The sequence below is a fragment of the Salminus brasiliensis genome, chromosome 9, assembly GCF_030463535.1.
Source record: "Salminus brasiliensis chromosome 9, fSalBra1.hap2, whole genome shotgun sequence".
In the NCBI taxonomy this organism is placed as follows: domain Eukaryota; kingdom Metazoa; phylum Chordata; class Actinopteri; order Characiformes; family Bryconidae; genus Salminus; species Salminus brasiliensis.
The window spans coordinates 29,101,685-29,123,346 of record NC_132886.1 but is presented as its reverse complement, the minus strand read 5'-3'; the positions used below and the strand labels follow the sequence as shown (position 1 = coordinate 29,123,346).

Here is a 21,662-nt window from a genome sequence, read left to right as displayed (position 1 = left end):
TGTGTTCCCGTTGTTCTACTCCTCCACTTGCCAGGTCTCATTCTAGTTCTTCTGGGACACTACAGCTAAGGGATAATGCAGTGGTAATTTTAATAAATTAAAATGTAGTTAAATTTTACATTATTTACATTAAACATTGTGAGCTTCTTAAAGGAACATTTAATTCTTAAAACAACAGTTGTTTTTAGTCCTTTATCCCATCACTAGAAAAAGAACATACCTAGGCATGTCACGAGAAAAAATAAACACACAGCTAACCAATAATCAAACCAATATTTAATTAAAACATAAATATTGAATACCAAATTTCTGTTGTACTGAACACAGAAAAATATTCCTTATGTTTATTACAGCCAATTAACAGTTATGAAATATTTTATTTCTTAAAAGCATTTTTTTCCTTTTTCTTTCTTCAGGTGACTGACATTGCAGCAAGAATCGCCGCTCTAAAAAACGCAGGCCTTAATGTAGCTCCACAGACACGTTTTGCAAAGGTCAGGAAAAAAAAAATCCATAGTAGCATGCCAGTCTTTCAGGCTTTTAACACTTTCATACTGCAAGTGCACACACCAACACCCATGAAATATATGCATCTCATAATTCAAATATTGTTTCTTGCAGCCACAAACCATAGACTCATCTCGGCAGTACCGGCGCCGACTACCAGCACCTCCAATGCAAGGTATAAACTTTCATTCTCAAGCTGTCCTAGACCTTCTACAATACAGTTACTTTTCTTCTAAAGCAGTACACTTCCCAACATGAACATTAAATGAGGTGCACATCATATCGCAGCGTGCGAGTTCTTTAGTCAGTGATTTTTTTTTCTGTCTGTTTTTAGATAAAAAGGCCTAGTGCAGGCCAAAGCTCAGGAAACAACACGCACAGCCAAACAACGTCCCTGCCAAAACAGAGGAGCCTCTGTTCACTTGTGCCTTCAAGCAGTGAACTGTTGCACAGGACAGCATATTACTGCTATCCTTGACTAAAAGTCCTGCATTCCATGCTGACCGATGTGGTTTGCCTTAAACCAACACCCAGGGCTGGGAGGACACTGGGAAGACAGTATGACAGTATTTTAAGGTATTTCTCAATGACACTGTTGTGGACCAATCAATGGTCGATGATTATTAAAAGCATAGAACAATGACAGGACATGCACAATAGCAAATATGGAAAACATCTCATGCCATGGAGTTGTTTGTGTATCTAAACGAGAGTCTATATTTCACAATTGTTCCGAAGGCATATAGTTGCAATTACGTTGAAGAGATTATTAAGACCACCAAAATATTGTCAGAAATTTTGGATCAGGTTGCTTTAACACTGCAAAGAGTTACATCAGTGTGTTACTTTTTTGAGAATGATCATTCAAATCTGTTCTGCAGAGTGAGAGCAAATTAAATCAGTTCTTTAAATTTGAAATTATTTGACACACATTGCCTGTTTGTCTTTGTTTTTTTTTTTTATCATAAGAACAGCAGTTCTTGTGATTTCTGTCCACTTTGTTCAGTGTTAGTGGGTCAGGTAAATCAGAAAACAGATGTTCAGAACCACTAGTATCTAACCACTTACAGAAAGAGCACAGGAATAATCAGAAATCCTATTACAATGTTAGATTTGTTGATAAAGTTTGACACTTCTGTAAAGATTCTAATTTATTGTAAAGGTGTGATTACTTAATGCAGTTGAATGCACAAAAACATTTCATTTGATGACTTCAATTATACACACTTGATTTCAGAAACATCTCAGTACATGTCTGTACACTCGTTTCTCTGTGTACAGACCAAGTGAACCCATTATTCCTTGGATAAAAAAGCTTCTGCAATTCAGCTTGCCTTCGTCCTTAGTAAAAAAAAAAACACAAATAGAAAAATAATTTGCTTTGTTGAAGGTATTTAAAATTGTCAGTGTTAAAACACTATGCAGCTACAGTTGTAACTGCAGTGTTGAAAATTGTAAGCATTTTTCATATTAATTGCTGTCTACAGCTCTAACTGACTCGAGTGACAACCCTAAAAGCAAGTGTATGTTCACACCATGTCAAGAAAATGTCTTTTCCCTCATCAGAAAACTGTCATGTAGTGCAAAAAGAATATTGTGAACAGACAATGTCCTCTTCTTAAAGTCCAAACATCATTTTCACCATTCAGTGTTCAACTGATTTATGTCCACAGCTGTCGTCAAAATAAATAACAAATTGAGAGGAGAAGACATCGTTGTTCCGAGGTACTGTATGTTTCTGTCTGAAAGTCTCTTCCAGAGTGAGCTGGGATTGGGATTATATGTCAGCAATGCTCCATGACAAGAAAGCGTTCCCTCTGGTCAGGCACAATGAAGCCATCTCTTTGGTCAGTGGTGAACGAGCTTTCTCGCCGGTCTGAAATAATGAAACCATCTTTAGGCTCCATTACAATGAAGCCTTCCTTGTCACGTCCCATAGCCTCCACTTCACCGTAGGCTGGATGGCCCGAGCCTCGACGAAACTTCATTGCAGGCCAGTGTCTTGGCCGTCTCTGATGGACAGTGGGTTCACAGAAGCAAATTAGTTATTTCTAATTTAGTTATTTTATTAATTAAAGAGAACTTTTTGCAAAGATAAAGCTAACAAATTAAAATGACATGACATTCAATGACATATTACAGAACATAACTTCTGTCTCCTGTAAATCATTACCAAATATACTACAGTTTCAAGATGTCCACTAAAGAAGCACACAGCTTTAATCTACTTACCTCTATGAAGAACAAGCTGGCGCTGGAGGTTGGGTGGTGGTACATGTAGATTGTGACCAGCACCGCAGTCACCATGAGAAGCATAGTGACCAAAATGCCAACAAGCAGACCTGTCTGCAGCCTCTCTTCATTCTGCTTCTCAAGGTTGTCTGTTGCAGAGGCTGTCAAAGCAAATAAGATGTTCACACTCCGTCATTATGTATGTACTGTTCGATATTTATAAATCTGTGTTTTCAGAGATCACAAGAAGGAATGCAGTATATGATATAGCACCAAGATGTATAGCATGAATCAGTTTACAATAAAATAAATAACGTGATCCTCTTATTTTAAAAGTGGTCTTCAACTCTTTAGGCAAATATCTTGACAAAAATAATTAAATTGAGCATCAGTATATCATTTATCATTTCACAAAAATGTAATACTGAATAAAACTACAAAAAAAGTGTTTATACATATATGTACAAATTATTCTAAACTTTTGTTACTGTGAATAACTAGAGAGGACAAGAGACCTGTTTTACAAATGTCATAGTTATTTCTTTAACGTTTTAAGCAGGATTACTTTCATTTTTTTATTTCAATCTGTTACAGATTTCAAAATCATTGTTTTTTTATGAGGGCCATGGCAAAACCTCTTGATTTAGTCCATTGTGAATTTTGGGAGTTTATCATTATTCTGCTGCAGAAGCCCTCCTCTTTTCATCTTCATCTTTTTAGACAGTGTGATGTTTGCTTCCAGAATTTGCTTGTATTTCATTAAATCCATTTCTCCCTCTACCAGAGAGATGTTCCCAGTGCCACTGGCTACAACACAAGATCAATGCACAGTCAACCAACCTTAGTGTTTAGTTTTTTCAGTGGTTTTTTTTTAGTGTTTTTATTTTAGTTTTTCATAGTTGTGCTGGTGTCCCTGTATACTGTCCATGGCTTTAATGATGTGAGGAGAATTTGATTATTTATGAAGCTTAAATTTTTTAATTTAGCATTACCTGACAGTTCCTAACCATGGCACGATATCACAAACACACTAATCTTGCTTGAAATGTAGGAAACAAAAAGATTCACCTACAACTTAATGCCTTTTTATGCCATTTTCTACTCACTTAACTATTCACAGTTAGACATTTTGACCAGGCATAGCCAAATTGTTGCATGCCACTGTATTTAAGAATTTAGAGTAGTGCAGACATATTATACTATTCAAAAGTGGGATGGGAGACTTTTGAAGAGTAAAACGTAACATCCATATTTAAGATGTCAAATAGTTTGTAAGACTAAGTAGATTAAGCCAGTATGTTTTTACAAAACCAAACACAAACACATTAACTACTACTAATGTTTTCAGATGGATAAAGAGATAGATGTGAACTACTCACCGCCATCGTCAGTCAAATGCAGTGCCATGTTTGTGTCATCTGCAAGGAGGCAGCAAAACAGAATAATAATACATTCAAGCTGCCTTTCACCTCTGCTTATATGTAGATCACAAACCTTTCAGTTTGAGGGCACAAAATTACAAATTAAAACTATAAAACTTTCCATCGAGTTAACTTCCAACATAATTTACAGTTTTGCTGTGGGGTTTTATTAAAGGAAGGGCTTACTACTGGGCTCCAGGGACTGTAAATTACAGTTGATGTGAGCCACACTGTGACTTTCTGACAGATTTATAGCACAGCAGAGTTGGAAGAAGCAGGCTAAGTGTATGAGCACAACCTTGTAAACATTATATATAATTTGTGCTTCTGGCTCTTGTCCTTTTTAGCAATATGGTCATTCTGTGTGTGCTAATATTTCCATTTCATCTGGCCAGCTGGGGCTGTAGTTGCTGACTCAATGATTGCTGAAATGATTACATATAAATTACACTTTCAAAAGTTTAAGGAAGCTTAGCAGTTCAAAATGTTTTAATATGATATATAACCTTATTACCTTGTTATCTCCCTGTTGTGGTGTTAGCACTAATCAGCCCTCAAGCAGTTCAGGTGTTCAAACTACCTTTGGACTAAGATGCACTTTTACAATAGTTTTGAAAAAAAAAGTGGCTCATTATTATTATTTAGGCAAAACACAGTTCTTCATTCCAAGGAAGACATCTTAAAATGACATACACTCGTTAAAAAGGGTTTCTTTTAGATTCTTTAGGCTGTTACAACTCAAAGAACATTACTGGATGCTTAAATGATACACTTGCCTTGGAGTGGTGGAAAATCTTTGAGATTTTATTTGTTCTATATAGCTCCACAATGAATTTTCCATCATTATGAGTCAAAAGACCCAACAAAATTGTTCTGATTACATTAAACTGTCTTAAAATGAAAGATATTAAAATGACACTTGGACTGTCTGTTATTTTGTTAAGAATTAGTAGTACTTTATAAACTAAACACTACATAAAACATCTTAGTTCCTTGTGGTATGGATTCAGATTTGGTGAATTGAAAGGCCCCTGGTGATTACTGAACTCATCGTCATGATCATGAAAGCAGTTTAATAAAACATTTGCTTTGTGACATGATGCATTATCATTAATTATCATGCTGGAAGTGGCTGTTAGAAGATGTGATAAACTGTGATCATGAAGGGATGCACCTGGTCAGCAACAGTACTCAAACAGCATGTTAGTGTCCATGAATTTATGCTGTTGGAGCCCAATTCTGACTGAGGACCAGAGATTCAGTTTGAACTAGATAAGCTGGAACCAGTCTGGTCATTCTCTGTGGACCTCTCTCTCATCAACAAGGTTTTTCGTCTACAGAACAGTCACTCACTGGATGTTTAGTCTGTATTACACCACTTTAAGTAAACTCTGGTTGTGCTGGAAATCCCAGGTGACCAACAGTTTCTTTAAGCTTTATTGCTTGATTAGATAAGTACATTAATTGATAGTGCTTGCTAGTGTGGTCATTCCGAAAATTTTTATAAGTTTTTTTATTGGCTCAAAAGACATCAGAGAACCAAATGAAAATGAAACATTTTAGATGCGCTGTTGACAAAGTTTTCTTGGTTTACTACTCACCCTCAGTAGGGGTGCTGGTGGGTGGAGGGTCTGTGGATAAGACGGTCCTGCTAGCTCGGGTTGTTGTGGAGGTTCTGGTAGGCTTTGCGGAGGCTTTAGACTTCGATGTCCTCAGTGTCGTTGCTGCATTCACTGCTTTATTGATTGCCGGTGTAATGGTTACACTGAGGTGCTGGGTCATAGTTGCAGTCTGACTGCAGCTCTGGTTCTTCGTCTGAAAATACATTGACATGCCTTTGCTAAAAATGGTGGGAGGTTACAAACAAGCAGGCCAAAGAGGACGGTGGTCTTGTGAAATTTTTTAAATGCATGCCATTATACCTCATCCAGACATCCGCTGTCAACCCAGTCCTGGCGATTTCGGTCAAAACCACTGGAACATCTGCACATCAGAATACAAATAAAATTTCTGAAAGCCATTATAGGGCACTGGACGGACTGTCCAGGTTTTTCTCTCTCGTCCTTTGAGAAAGTTACAGGACAACTAACTCCAAAATTACAAAATTAATCACCAAAATACTAATTATGTAAAATTATTGTTTGACTGTTACTTCACCCCAAACTGAAACAGAAACCAGAGCTGTTCAGCTGTTTTGTCACAACTGTGAATTTAATTGTGTATCACACCACACATACATTCAGGTACTAAACTCGCTAGTCCTGCAGTAATTTTATTGCTGTCCGAATGAGAGTTTTATTACTGAGGACACAAAAAATCTTAAATTAAAAAGAAAAAAAAGAAGCAACTTCGGTGGTAGAAAGAAGAATATATATATATATATATATATATATATATATATTTCTTTTGCTAAATAAAAACTTTAAAGTCTCAAAAAGATGTGTGATATGTGCATGATTTACATTGTAGAGGACGGTTGTGGAAGAATACCTTTGGAGGCGGCTGCACCAGCTACAGTTGAAGCCAATGTGAGCTGTAACGCAACTGTCACAGCTGGAGAACTGGAGGCAGGCTAGCATCGTGGGAAGAGCAGGAAACAGTGACGCAATTTAGCACATAGGTGAAAAAAAAGGGAGGGCGCTCACAGTTCCCTCACACTGAGCAAACAAATACACACCACTACACTGAGAGAAGTAACACTTGGCACAGTGGGTTGAAAACAGAATGAAGGCTGGTCTGATTCCACAGCTCTGCCTGTAGCCTCACTTACTTACTTGGCAGAGGCAGCATCTCAACAGCAGTGCAGTTGTTAATCTTGGATTTTAGAAGTTCAACTCGATGGTATTCGTATATTGTTTTCCTTCGGACATCTGTTGCAGGAGGAGGAAGGAAAAGGTTGAACGGAAAAGAAGCCGCATGTCCAGGTTTAAACAGAGAGTCGGAATAAAAGAATGGATTAACATGAAAAACAAAAAGCCTTCATTGGTAAAAACCCTCACCGGGAATCTGCTGAATCTTATGAAGCACCACAAATGCATCAGAGAGGCCGACTTTTACAGGGTGATTCACTGAACTGATCTCACTGATGTCACTGGGAATCTGAAAAGTGAACGTAACAAATAAATAAATAAATAAATAAATAAACAACCGCTTCTGGTTCCCTACAGAACTTTTCAATAGGCGATCCTTTTAGGGCACATACCCTACATTTTACTTGCTTTTTTTTATCCCTTGACGTCTCAAGTGTGTGATTTAATCAAAGACACTCAATCAGATTTAATATGGCCTGAGAATTAAACAGACTGTGCCTGTAAGACTGACATGTCTGTTCTGACTGGTTCCCTTTACTGTGCCTCATTCTGAAAGCAGTCCTTATATCTTTAGCGTGAATGTGTGGGGCTGAGTTCAAAACTGAATTTTCCTTTTTTTTTCCCCAAATATTTTTGTTTTTTTTCATGATATGGGAATGTTAAAAGAACCATTAATAGTAGAGATGATCGGTATTTAAAATTCACTGTAAAGCTTCTCTATCATTTAAGTTTAATGTGGAACCAGTAGTAAACTTAGTAAAACAAGGCCTAACCTCTTTGTAGGCAAAGGTGATCCTGCCATCACTATGCAGAGCGGCCTGAAAGGTGAAACTACCCAGGTGTGAGGCGTCTTGGAGGTAAACACGATTCCACTGAACAATAAGAGCTGTGCCTAAGAAACGAGGAAATTTTCATCCATCAAATTTGAACACCGGGAAGGGTAGGACTGAAGTATGGAAAGTGTGAATGGATGTAAACACTGCTCCACTGTACCATTGTCAAAGTAAACTATGGTGGAGTTTGGAGAGATGCTTGGGTCAAAGTTGGCCATGAGTGGAGCGATGTACTGAGTGGCTGTCAGCATCTTGTGGAGGATGCCTCCCGTGTAGAGGAAACCTATAAACATTCAGAAATGCCTTTTACAAATGAAGCTTTGTAATGAAATTAGTAATGAGAGTAGGGTTGTTCACAGCATTTTATAAAGACCATTCACTCGACTCAACTTGTGCTCTCAGTTATGAGGCTTTATCTTCTAAACAGATGTGAGTTGAGCCTCAGTTAGAAAAACAGAAAAACAGCTGCACTGGTGGTACTCTTAACTTAGCAAGTGGCCTTCAGATCCACCACAATAAGAAATCAAGAAATTCAGCGAGGGGTGTTGTAGCTCAGCTACAGATCCACCACTGTCCTAACACCAGTCATTCTGTCAGCCAGACTGGAGCGTGAACTGTGGTGAACAGACTGTTAAACTGCAAAGAAAGCTAATGCTAACCAGCTTCTCTCCCCTGATTCAGAGCAGTTTAACAGTAGCAGTAGTCAAACTGACTGTTTAATGTTTTTTAAATGTCTGATTTTAAACTGTAGAAAGTTTTATTAAGGATATTTTTGGAATAAAATATCTCTCCCAAAATATTACCCAACCTATACATATTCTCCCCCCATCACATGCAATGCTCCCGACACTGGGAGGGTGAAGACTGACACAGGCCTCCTCCAACACATGCTTCTTCTGAACTGCCACTGATGCAGCGCCACCGGGTAACAAACGCACTCGTAGGAAGCGCTGTGTACCCTCTCTGATGCAACGGCCAGCAGACAACAGTGCCAGCCAGTATTGCATTGGACTGATGTAGGGAGAAAGTGCCATATATCCACCCTGGAGAGAGTCAGGCCAATTTTGCTCTCTTGAGGCCCCGACTGCCAATGGCTAGCAGCGCTCTATATTCTGCTAGATCACTTTGGGCCCTTCATGGCGCGGAAGGTTTGACGATATAGAGAAAAGTGGAATACCACCCAACTCTATATGAGAGTGCTGAAAACTCACCACCAGTAGTGATCGTGATCTCTCTCAGTAAATGTCCATAGTAGGGAAACTCAAAGGACAAGTTCACTCTCTAAAATCAAGCACAAAAACAAACAAACTTATATTTCAGAACAAACTACACTGAACTCTAATCTGAAAGATCCATAAAACAATATATCATGTCTACAATTTTATTAAAAGTATGAAATACTGTGAAGGAAGATGCTTCCTTTTTCTGTATAAACTGAACCCTTTCTCTTTCTATCTTCTCTTAAGGAGATATTGTAGCTCATAATGCTCACATTGAATAGTTTTATGGTAATCAGGTAATCAGAATCAGGCCAGATATATTTTTTTTGTTCCCTGGAGCAGCAATAATAATGATGAATGTAATTACAACCTCTTGTTTATGGGTTGCAAAGCCATACCAAAGCTTGTCTGTGGGTGTTGGAAAGTTCTCCATGAACCTTTCCTTTGTCCATCTGCTCAATGTTTATCCACAAGTCCCGGCCTGCAGCTTCTGCGGGCCCGTAGATTTTAGAGACGTAATAGATATGGTCCATGTCACGCTGTTAGGGAAAGGGAACACATTAAAATCAGGGGAGTCTTTCACTAGGTTTAGCTGGATACTTTTAGCTGGAAACTTCTCCAGAGCAACTTACACAAGTCTTTCACTGTGCTTTACAGACAAAAATACCTGAACTTCTGCCAGGAACAAGACTCAGTGCTGATACAGGTACACAAGACTTACAAAGATAAGACATTTGAGGTGTGATTACAAGCCATAAGTGCAAGCTTAGTGTTCATTTAAGACAATGTGGGAAGTGGGAAACTCAGTTTGAAGACAGTGAGAGACTCAACTTTGTAGGCAAGCATCCTGCAGGCAGACAGAGGCTCGACTTTGAGCTTAAGTTCGACTTTGAGCTAAGTTCCAGTAATGGTCAGAATTCTTTTCTACAGCACCATCTTCCAGCCTCTCTTTATCCACGTCAATTAAAAGACTGTTTCTGTAAATTTTGTATATTTTCTGAGTGGCTTTCTCACTGTTCTGAAGTTTACAAACAACAAATTATTTTTACGATTCACAAGCAACTTTAAGATCTGCACTTTATGCGAGTGTTTACCACAAGCCTGTCTAGTTCCTAAAATCACAAAGTAGGTCTCTGTTGATTTCTCCTCTGCATCTGTGCTGGAATGACACCACCAGTCAAAATCTGAACCACTGATTTACATACATTTTCTCACTGGTATTTCACAACATTGTCATTAGGCAAATAATTATAAACATTTACGGCATTTAGCTGACGCTCTTATCCAGAGCGACTTACAAGGTAACTCATATTACAGAGGAGGGCCAATGTAGCGTTAGGAGTCTTGCCCAAGGACTCTTATTGGTGTAGCGCAGCACAGTCACCCAGACCGGGAATCGAACCCCAGTCTCCCACATGGTGTGGTAGTTCACTGGCAGGTAGTGGTGTTATCTGTTGCGCCACACCAACCACAAAAACAAATAATCAATAAGTATTTCAGTTTCTACCCATTGCATACCAAGCCTGTTAATAAGCACAAAATTAAGCTTTCACGCAGCAGTCCAGCAGCAGGGCAAGCCAGCACCATTGTTAGCCTTATTTTAGGCAACTTCTTTTTGGAAGTGATTGATTAGTCAATTTAATCAGTTAATTAATAGCAAGCCTAATTTACAGAATACAAATTCTTTACTACTACCACTGCTACCATTTCTACACTGGAAAATGCATTTAATTTCATTTAAATGTGTACATCAAAAGATCTGTCGTACTTCAATCAAGTTAAACGATTTGTTTTAGGTGAATAAAATGATTTACTCCCTGGATTCAAATGAAACACTATATACATTAATGCTCAGCACAGTAGGAGGCTATAATGCTACCATCTACACCATGATACATAAGTAATACTAGCAACACACAAACTACATAATTCAAGCTAGTAGATTAGATTTTTTTGTTGCCATTGGATGTAGTGTGATACATATTGGTGCTGTTGTCATACAGAGAAGCAGCACATTGGCAATTTTTTTTTTAAAAGTAAAATTAGTGGTCTCTATCGTTTTTGAGGTGGAACTGCGCGTGATCTTAAAAAGTACTAGTTATGGAAGTTGGATGAAATGTACAAACGAGTTTAAGCGGTATGTCAGTTATGAAGGGTTTTGAGAAACGACTGTAAATGTAAGATTGTTCTTAAGAACGAGGTTATTAAGTACTTAGCGTAAGAAACGTTTTGGGAAACCCACCCGTGTATTTTGCCAGAACAGAAACACTCCTAAAACTGCAATTAGAATGAGGGAGGTGGAGCTGCTTCTCATGACATCAGAGAAACAGGCTGTTTTTGCAGCTTAGTTTCCATATATGGACTGTATGTTCTGAAGGTTACAGTATTTACATACCAATTTACATACCAAAACTCCTGTATTTCTCAAACAATATGAGGGAAATTCAGATTTCTGGCTGACGGAGAACTCCTGCTGTGTGAATTACCTGCCAGGTCATCTCTGAAGGTTTGCTCATGCAAGTAAGTCATTACCTCGATCTGAGAGCTGTTTTCATGTCCGTCATTGGTCACTATCTCATGAAGGCGTTCAGAGTCCAGCTTGCCGTGCTCCTGGTATTGACCTTGCTCCTGGACCAGCGAATGGCCTGCCTGTCTGAGGGAGGACGGCTGCTTTGCCCCTTGCTCTCCTTGCTCCTTGTGGAGATTCGGGTCCATGGCTGCTCTCACTACATCAGGCACCCCCTCAAAGACTGCATAGGAGACTGCCAACAGATGGAAATGAATGAAAGTCACACACACCACCTTTACAGAGTTTTCAGTGACATACATGTATAAAATCAGATTTGATGTAAATCCCTGTGTAATTAAGTGCTTACAAACAAAGTCTCTTAGTGTGGTCTGATGTTAAATGCTTCGTCCTAGAGAAACTACTCACAAAGAACTGCTCACACTGGTGTTCATGTAAACCAGACATCCACTTTTAATGGCTGTTTCAAGTTACAGAAGAAATGGTTGTGAATACACTGCCTGAGAGATTGTCACAATAGTTTTGAAAGGTTTTTGGCCTGAGACAAATCGCTGCTGTCCAAAGAAAACCATGTATCCCACGTGCATGGCTAGGTTATTTTACCAACCTGCAGCAAAGTAATGGAATTCAACGATTAGGAGGTGTGTCCCAATACTTTTGTCCATATAGTTAAAATTCCAAGTTTTTCTACAATGAAAATGAAACATTTCTAAGAAGTTCCTGTTAATATAAAGCTAATCAGCAGTAATCAGTGAGAAGCTGTGAATAGGATGTTGTAGAGGAGATGTTCAGAATTATGACTGAAGCTGGAGATGAAGAGGGTGTAGATGGAAGGGCCACAGGAAACTGTGCTACATCAACAGTAAAACAAAATCAGTGGTCAAATCTGACAGCAGACAAGATCATGTTGCTTGCCACAACTTGTAGTACAATGTAAAACATAAACATACATTCTAAAGTTGAGTTTATGATATCAATACACTGTTATTTGTCTTATTTAATAAAAGTTATTTAATAAAATCACAAAAAACTTGATTTGTGCCCCCCCCCCTTTTTTTATATATTTTTTTATTATTATTTTTTTTTTACATAATGTGAACCTGGCAGTTCTTTTTATTGTGTCAAACATTTCTGATGAATGCACCAATAGAAATGCTCCAAACTGACTTATATGACTATATATGATTTTTCCTTCTACTGTAACGCTGTGTATTTGGAGATACCGGTTTTGTGCGTGACAGTATTCGGTTCCGTTGTTTCTTTGTGGCACATTTTAACTAAAGATACAAAAACACACTGCCCCATAAGAATACAGCGGTCTGACCAAGGCTCCTGCATCTCAGCCACAACGTGCACGTGCTCAGCAGCTGTGAGACTGGGGCAGCTCCGAAAGCCGAGCGGCCTGAATCACAGGCCAGATAAACACCTTCTCAAAGCCTGCCAGTGACAGTGCAGCCAAACTCCTTCCTCTCTTCACGAGACGGAGTGAAACATGCTTCACATTCCTCGCAGTGGCAGGCGGGGGGAACAATGTGGGGCCGTGGCAGCATTCGGATGGGGATGTGTTGGACTTTCCATGTGGTTTTTAATCAGAAATCCATGTTGTTATTCTGCTCACACAGCGCCCAGTCCGAGGCCGGAGGCATGAGGGACAGGAGGCATCCGTTCAGTTTTAGAAAGCTGTTTCAGAAAGCAATGCATAGTGTAGTTGTGTGTTTCCTACCTGCCATGGAAATAACCTAGGTTCATGCTAGCAGCAATACCTTGCTGGTCTTTATACACTGTGGGAATCTTCCCTGATGGCCTTCTGTTTAACATTACAGCTATCTTCATTTCAGGAAATCTAAGTCTTAGAAAATGTTTGAAAATGTGTGTTTTTCACTTCAGCTTCTCGCTGCCTGCAAGAGAACGGAAAAAAACATCTCTTTAATGCTTGCGTGATCATGGCAGCCCAGCAGAGGGCCCCATTACCTCGCAAAGTTTGAGGAGAAATTTATCAAGCATAACAGCCAAAACAGACCTAAACACAGTGAAAAGCACTGTGTTCTAACAAACATTTTGCTGCCCGTATTAATTAAACAGAAAACACGGACTGACGTTTCTCAAACCTGAAGCAATCACAGGTCTAGCGCCTCTGCTGGCTGGTTGCAGTACAATGTATCTCCGCCCATCCCTGTATGGTTCAAAGGTAATGACCGCCTGTGTGTTAATATTGGCACACTTAATTTTCCTCCAGAAATCAGTGTTTAAACCGTTATTCTGCTCTATCGTAAGAAGGTGGGGTCACACTCAGGAGCACACTCAGCCTTGGCTGACAGAGACTGGTGGTCAGCAGGACCCTGCATTGCACCTTTTCTGTTCATTACATGGAGTAGCTGAGTTGAACTTTCCACTTACTGGACAAACTGGGAATCTCAATCTGCTGAGCTATATTAGGTCCATATGAGATACGCTTGGTCAGAGAAAAGAGGCCGGGTCTACCAAACTGCACAGACTCTGGTTGCTAATTTGACAACATGCCCAACAATTTTGGCTTAATTTCTATAGAATGGAAGTGAGTGGAACCACTTTCCCATGTTTTTACAGTCACTGATCCAGTCAGTCACACAGACTTAAAACTAGATCCAGTCTTTAAATCACCACACACTCCTGCTCAGGCACAGTGGAAGTTTTGTGGCGACCTCAATGTTCAGTGCCCTAAACACCCATGCTGGACAATACATGTGGACGGGCCTAATTGTGGTAAACCGCCTCTAATGTGGTCTAAACTGTTTCTGTGTTGCCTCAGGCTGAGCTCTAGACAGCTCATTGAGTGTAAATGGACAGCACTGTGACACCAACCGTAAGCTGTGAAGGTGCTCAGACAACACGCTTACACAGCTGTATAAACATCAGGTAAAGCATGGCATCACAATGTGACAGTGTAGTGGGATCTTGTGAATGCAGAGCTGCCCAGAGTCTCTACAGAAGTCTCTGGTGAAACTGCAAGTTGTCTGACCATCATGCTGCTGAGTGTGACTGTATAGCTTATACTTGACCATAGCTACATGTACCTGTACCTGGAACATCAGATTAACACACCTCTGACTAATCTACCCAAGCTGCACAGGCCCTTATTCAGCTGGGCTGTGTTCAGTTACGTCAGTAAAACAAGGCTGTGCAAATTCCACTCTCCGCTTTCCATCAATTCCACCTTTGTATATGGACAGTTCACCTCTTGTCTGGTTGGTGTGAGGGTAAATGTGAACGTCTGAGTTTACGCACCTGACAAACGCTTGATTTGTGGTATCATCTGCAATATTACCAATAATATCAGTACAACCTCTCTAAACAGAAATCATTTCATTGAAGCTGATGTACTTTCTGTATTCATTTGTACTCACTGACCTAAAACAATGCCAAGCCTGCATACCACAACGCTATAACTCAGGGTGAATCATCACACTACACAGTCGTGACACACTGTGTGGACAAAAGTATTGGGACCCCTGCTCGTTCATTGCTTCTTCTGAAATCAAGGGTATTAAAGACAGCTGATCCTGCTTTTGTTGGAGTAACTTCAAAGTCTTCGCTGTCCGGAGAAGACGTTCTTCTAGATTTTGAAACATTGCCGTAAAGGATTTGATTGCATTCAGCGCCAAGAGCCTTAGTGAGGTCGGAATGTTGGATGTTCACCACCCCACCTCATTCCCAACTGATCCCAAAAGTATTGGATGGAGCATCATCACTCCAGAGCACACAGTTCCACTGCTCTCAGCCAAAGCACAAACCCTCTACAGAGAACACACTCCTGCACATGTAATAAGGGGCAGACTTGAAATGTGGCATGTCAACAGTAATGCCAGTAATTCCCAAAACTACTATTCAGATACTCGCCCATACTCAGTACAGTGATCTTATTCCGAGATCTGCTGCACCTCATCCAGTTAAACAGCACTAATTACACTGTTCATAATAAAACATGCAGCTGATCACAGTTCTTTAAGCACTGATGACATCCTTAATATGCTTAGACAAGCATACTGTCCATCACAATAACATTTATTACAAGAAAATATTGCCACATTACCCAGCTCTACACCTATCCAGAGCCCTGCAGTCCAGCCCGTTCACACAGATGTTATAAGGAGTGCTTCAAACCTGGACTGTTTTTTTTTTATTATTATTATTATTATTACTGCTTTATTGGGTCACAGTACAGGGTAGCTAACATGCAGAAATGAAGGCACAGCAACAAGAAACAGATGTTTAATCCTAGTAATAAAGAGCGAATCTGGGAAATTACGTATAAAATGAATTTTAAACAGACTGTTTTTATAAAAACACTCAATAATGACAAGATGAAAAATAAAAAGAAACAGTTTAGTGAGTGTGCTCAGACAGCAGGATGCGTGCAGTCATCCTTTTTTACAATCCGAGTGTATTCGGTTAATCAACATACACAGTGTGCAGTGTGTGTGTGTGTGTGTGTGTGGTGTAATTCGTAGTTTAAGACAACAGAGCAGCTCTTCTTTAAAACGGAAATAAGACAAACAGATATGCTGGAGTTCGGTTAAACACATACTGCACTTATGTGTTACGTTAAGCAGAAGGTCACAGAATGTGCTCGACATTCTTGGAGGGTACAGTTGTATGCAAACGCTTGGTTGGCTCTGATCCCAGGAGTTTTTTGATTATTTATAAGTTGAAATATGATATTTTATTAAATTATATATTAAGATCATTTCATTCACAGCTGTCTAAACTTATAATAACATAAATAAAATGTGGCAAAAGTTTTACAAGAGTTACAGAGCATTTAATATGCATTTTTACTATTTTAAAATAAATAAATAAATAAATATATATATATATATATATATATATATATATATATATATATATATATGTAAATAAACAGAAAATGTCCAGGAAATGTCACATGTAGGGTCTACTCGTTTCCTGTAGAGGATTTATGAACGTAATAATTAATAAATTGAAAAATATAAAATAAGTCATTTGACCAGGGCTGCCCAAACCTCTGCATAACCCGGTATGAGAGGAACAGTGGAAGCTTGTGTATCTCGGTGTGATACACGGTCCTCCTTTATTCCTACATTATTCATGATTTCACTGATTTAAAATACTGTATGAAATCTGATGACGTACACCGTGAATGTGTGAGACCCTGACTGTCCAGGACCACACACGTGCGGATCTGAGGGCTAGCTGATGTGTAGGCTGAGCCGCTGTGTCTCCGAAGTCAAAGCCCTGCTGTGTTCAAACATACTTACCAATAAAGCCGGATTCAGATTCAGATTCAGAATCGGATTCGGACCCTGAGCGTCGGAACGGGGCTGTTAAAAGGGTTCAGTACTGTTCGGTTCACTGTGTTGGTGACACAGCACGCACTGCACCCTCACGCTCACACACCTCCTCTTTCAGAAAGTTGGTCAGGTTGAAGCACTCACCGCTTCTGCTCAGCTCAGCTCCCTCAGCGGAGATCTCCAGCTGAATCACTGTGAACACACCGACCACAAAGCTGAGTGCAGTAGCGGCCGCCATGTGCAACAGCGGCTTTCCCTCTGAGGCAGAACCAGGAGAACCCGCGCTGCTGTCCCGCACCTGCACGGAGTGAGCTTGAGCTGCCGCGCTCTCCACCACCGTGCTGGAGGAGCTCTCCCTCCACCCGTATTCACACAAGCCCCGCCCACTGTGCCCTAATTGGCTGGGAGCTCATTCTCAAACGTCTGATGATGGATTATGTCCAAATTCTACACCATCTGTGTCCAAATTCTACACCATCTGTGTCCAAATTCTACACCAGTTTTGTCCAAATTCTACACGTTTTGTCTAAATTCTACACCATCTGTGTCCAAATTCTACACCAGTTTTGTCCAAATTCTACACCAGTTTTATCTAAATTCTACACCATCTGTGTCCAAATTCTACACCAGTTTTATCTAAATTCTACACCATCTGTGTCCAAATTCTACACCAGTTTTGTCTAAATTCTACACCATCTGTGTCCAAATTCTACACCAGTTTTGTCTAAATTCTACACCATCTGTGTCCAAATTCTACACCAGTTTTGTCTAAATTCTACACCATCTGTGTCCAAATTCTACACCATCTGTCTAAATTCTACTCCATCTGTGTCCAAATTCTACTCCATCTGTGTCTAAATTCTACACCAGTTTTGTCTGAATTCTACACCATCTGTGTCCAAATTCTACACCATCTGTGTCTAAAATCTACACCAGTTTTGTCTAAATTCTACACCATCTGTGTCCAAATTCTACACCAGTTTTTTCTAAATTCTACACCATCTGTGTCTAAATTCTACACCATCTGTCCAAATTCTACACCAGTTTTGTCTAAATTCTACACCATCTGTGTCTAAATTCTACACCATCTGTCCAAATTCTACACCAGTTTTGTCTAAATTCTACACCATCTGTCCAAATTCTACACCATCTGTGTCCAAATTCTACACCATCTGTGTCTAAATTCTACTCTGTCTAAATTCTACACCATCTGTGTCTAATTTCTACAGTAGTTTTTTCTAAATTCTACTCTATCTGTGTCTAAATTCTACTTCATCTGTGTCTAAATTCTAAAATTTGTTTAAATTCTACACCGGGTTTATCTAAATTCTACACCAGTTTTGTCTAAATTCTACTCCATCCATGTCTAAATTCTACACCATCTGTGTCTAAATTCTACACCATTTGTTTCTAAATTCTACAGCAGTTTTTTCTAAATTCTACTTCATCTGTGTCTAAATTCTACTTCATCTGTGTCTAAATTCTACTTCATCTGTCTAAATTCTACAATTTGTTTAAATTCTACACCAGTTTTATCTAAATTCTACACCAGTTTTGTCCAAATACTACACCAATTTTGTCTAAATTCTACACCATCTGTGTCTAAATTCTACACCATCTGTGTCTAAATTCTACACCAGTTTTTTTCTAAATTCTACTCCATCTGTGTCTAAATTCTACACCATCTGTCTAAATTCTTCTCCATCGGTGTCCAAATTCTACACCAACTGTGTCAATTCTACACCATTGTTTCTAAATTCTACTCCATCTGTGTCAATTCTACACCAGTTTTTCTAAATTCTACACAATTTGTCTAAATTCTACTTCATCTGTGTCCAAATTCTACACCATCTGTGTCAATTCTACACCAGTTTTTTCTAAAATCTACTCCATCTGTGTCTAAATTCTACACATCAGTTTTATTTAAATTCTACACCAGTTTTATCTAAATTCTACACCAGTTTTGTCCAAATTCTACACCAGTTTTATCTAAATTCTACTCCATCCATGTCTAAATTATACACCATTTGTGTCTAAATTCTACAGCAGTTTTTCTAAATTCTACTCCACCTGTGTCTAAATTCTACACCATTTTTCTAAATTCTACACAATCTGTCTAAATTCTACACCAGTTTTTTCTAAATTCTACACCAGTTTTTTTCTAAATTCTACTCCATCTGTGTCCAAATTCTACACCAGTTTTTTCTAAATTCTACACCATCTGTGTCCAAATTCTACACCATCTGTGTCCAAATTCTACACCAGTTTTGTCTAAATTCTACACCATCTGTCCAAATTCTACACCATCTGTGTCCAAATTCTACACCATCTGTGTCTAAATTCTACAGCAGTTTTTCTAAATTCTACTCCATCTGTGTCTAAATTCTACACCATTTTTTCTAAATTCTACACCATCTGTCTAAATTCTACACCAGTTTTTTCTAAATTCTACACCAGTTTTTTCTAAATTCTACACCAGTTTTTTCTAAATTCTACTCCATCTGTCTAAATTCTACACCAATTTTTCTAAATTCTACACAATTTGTCTAAATTCTACACCAATTTTGTACAAATTCTACACCAATTTTGTCTAAATTCTACACCATCTGTGTCTAAATTCTACTCTATCTGTGTCTAAATTCTACACCGGGTTTATCTAAATTCTACACCAGTTTTTTCTAAATTCTACTCCATCCATGTCTAAATTCTACACCATCTGTGTCTAAATTCTACTCTGTCTAAATTCTACACCATTTGTGTCTAAATTCTACAGCAGTTTTTTCTAAATTCTACTTCATCTGTGTCTAAATTCTACACCATTTTTCTAAATTCTACACAATATGTTTAAATTCTACACCAGTTTTATCTAAATTCTACACCAGTTTTGTCCAAATACTACACCAATTTTGTCTAAATTCTACACCATCTGTGTCTAAATTCTACACCAGTTTTTTTCTAAATTCTACACCATCTGTGTCTAAATTCTACACCAGTTTTTTTCTAAATTCTACTCCATCTGTGTCTAAATTCTACACCATCTGTCTAAATTCTTCTCCATCGGTGTCCAAATTCTACACCAACTGTGTCAATTCTACACCAGTTTTTCTAAATTCTACACAATTTGTGTCGAAATTCTTTCATCTGTGTCCAAATTCTACACCATCTGTGTCAATTCTACACCAGTTTTTTCTAAATTCTACACCAGTTTTATCTAAATTCTACACCAGTTTTGTCTAAATTTTACTCCATCCATGTCTAAATTCTACACCATCTGTCTAAATTCTACTCTGTCTAAATTCTACACCATTTGTGTCTAAATTCTACACCATTTGTGTCTAAATTCTACATAATTTGTGTCTAAATTCTATTCCATCTGTGTCTAAATTCTACACCAGTTCTGTCTAAATTCTACATCATTTGTGTGAGCAGGCAGCTTGTACCGTCAGCCACCAGCAGAGGGCCTGGCCAGCAAAGTATGAAAGCTGGTGGAGTTGGAGCAAAGAACTCCAAGCCCCAGAATTCCCAGCGGTAATCAACGCTGACCAGACCCACCTGTGTGGCACGGTATAAATACACCCAGCCAAACACACTTCCCCGTCGCACCTTTGTAGAGGGGCGAACGGTAACAGTGGGTTTAAGTCGTGAACAGTGAAGAAAAGCTGAAGTTAAAAAAGGAAAACAGTTTAAGTTGGGAACAGAGAAAAGCTGAAGTTAAAAAAGAAGAGTTCAAGTTGTGAACAGTAAAGAAAAGCTGAAGTTAAAAGAGAAGCGTTTGTTGTAAGCAGTGGCTAGATAAATTGACTTGTGGTCTTTTGTTGGTTTTTCCTTTGTTTGTTTTCCCGGCCTTTTTCTATATTGCTTATGAACAGTGTTTATACTGCCACCTCTCACAGCGGTGGTGGTGCAGTGGAAGTACACTGGGCTCCCATTACCAGGGTTGGGAGTTCAAGGTAATGAGTTCACCATTTGTGTCTAAATTCTACACCAGTTTTGCTGGTCAGTTAGCTGACCAGTATTACATTGATTTCTCTCAAAGATATTCACTCAAAGCAGTACTGCGCTGAGCTCTGATAAACATTTAACCACTCCATTATGTAACACTGGTCACAAGTGAAAAGGTGCATTTAACAGATCTACAGTGTTTACATACTGTAATGGTGTGGAAGAAGGGCGAACTCTGCCATACTCACATGAATGCTCTTTTGATTTCCTGTAATAAGAGCAGAGCAACAGTAGTATTAGACATGGCTTGTACTTGCAAGAATGGGGTATAAACTTCAGCCCACAGAACACGCTAATGGGAGGCTTGCCAAGATGCTTCAACTGAGTAAGTAAACACATCACTACAGTAAATGAACCAGTTAACGTCTCAATGGGGTAGGAGGGGTGATGCTAATACCAAGGCTGCTGATGCCCCTGATAGGCTCACTGCCACACAAACATAGGCTCACTAAGGCCTTGCCCAAACCACAATACCTTTTTTGGAGCACAGTGTACTTTTTTGCCCACAGCAATACAACGAAGAGTGCTTGTTGTCAAGTCGGTGCAACCTAGCACCTTGCAACCACTAGGCAACTTACTAAAAACCACCTGGGCCACCACTGCAACCACCTAGTGACTGCCTAGCAATCCCACATCAACCACCACTATAACAGCCTTGAATGCTGTAGCAATCACTAAGCAACTCCATAGCACATACATAGAATCTCTATAGCAACCTTCTAGCTACTACTTGGCATCACCACAGCAGCCACCTGGGATACCATAGCAAGATTCTAGCAACACTATAGTAACCACCCTTCACAA

At 39.1% G+C, this 21,662-nt stretch overlaps 2 protein-coding genes across 4 annotated transcripts in view; one reads left to right on the top strand and one right to left on the bottom strand.

Moving 5' to 3' along the window:
• Nucleotides 1-1,428, top strand: part of myripa (myosin VIIA and Rab interacting protein a) — a 40,209-nt gene extending 38,781 nt beyond the window's left edge. For all 3 annotated transcript variants that reach the window (XM_072688138.1, XM_072688139.1, XM_072688140.1), the window contains 3 exons: nucleotides 417-494; nucleotides 622-682; nucleotides 842-1,428. In XM_072688138.1, coding sequence (XP_072544239.1) covers nucleotides 417-494; nucleotides 622-682; nucleotides 842-855 — 153 coding nt within the window. In that variant the 3' untranslated portion in view covers nucleotides 856-1,428. The remainder of the gene's footprint in view (nucleotides 1-416; nucleotides 495-621; nucleotides 683-841) is intronic.
• plxdc2a (plexin domain containing 2a) lies at nucleotides 262-17,206 on the bottom strand. The gene is made up of 14 exons (XM_072688141.1): nucleotides 17,001-17,206; nucleotides 11,556-11,785; nucleotides 9,422-9,562; nucleotides 9,015-9,084; nucleotides 7,964-8,086; nucleotides 7,744-7,862; nucleotides 7,160-7,259; nucleotides 6,935-7,030; nucleotides 6,651-6,732; nucleotides 6,083-6,143; nucleotides 5,762-5,975; nucleotides 4,119-4,157; nucleotides 2,740-2,900; nucleotides 262-2,519 (listed from the first exon to the last, which is right to left on the bottom strand). The coding sequence occupies exons 1-14, from the start codon at nucleotides 17,092-17,094 to the stop codon at nucleotides 2,292-2,294; spliced, it is 1,758 nt and encodes a 585-aa protein (XP_072544242.1). The 5' UTR covers nucleotides 17,095-17,206; the 3' UTR covers nucleotides 262-2,291.
• Between the last annotated feature and the right edge of the window lie 4,456 nt (nucleotides 17,207-21,662).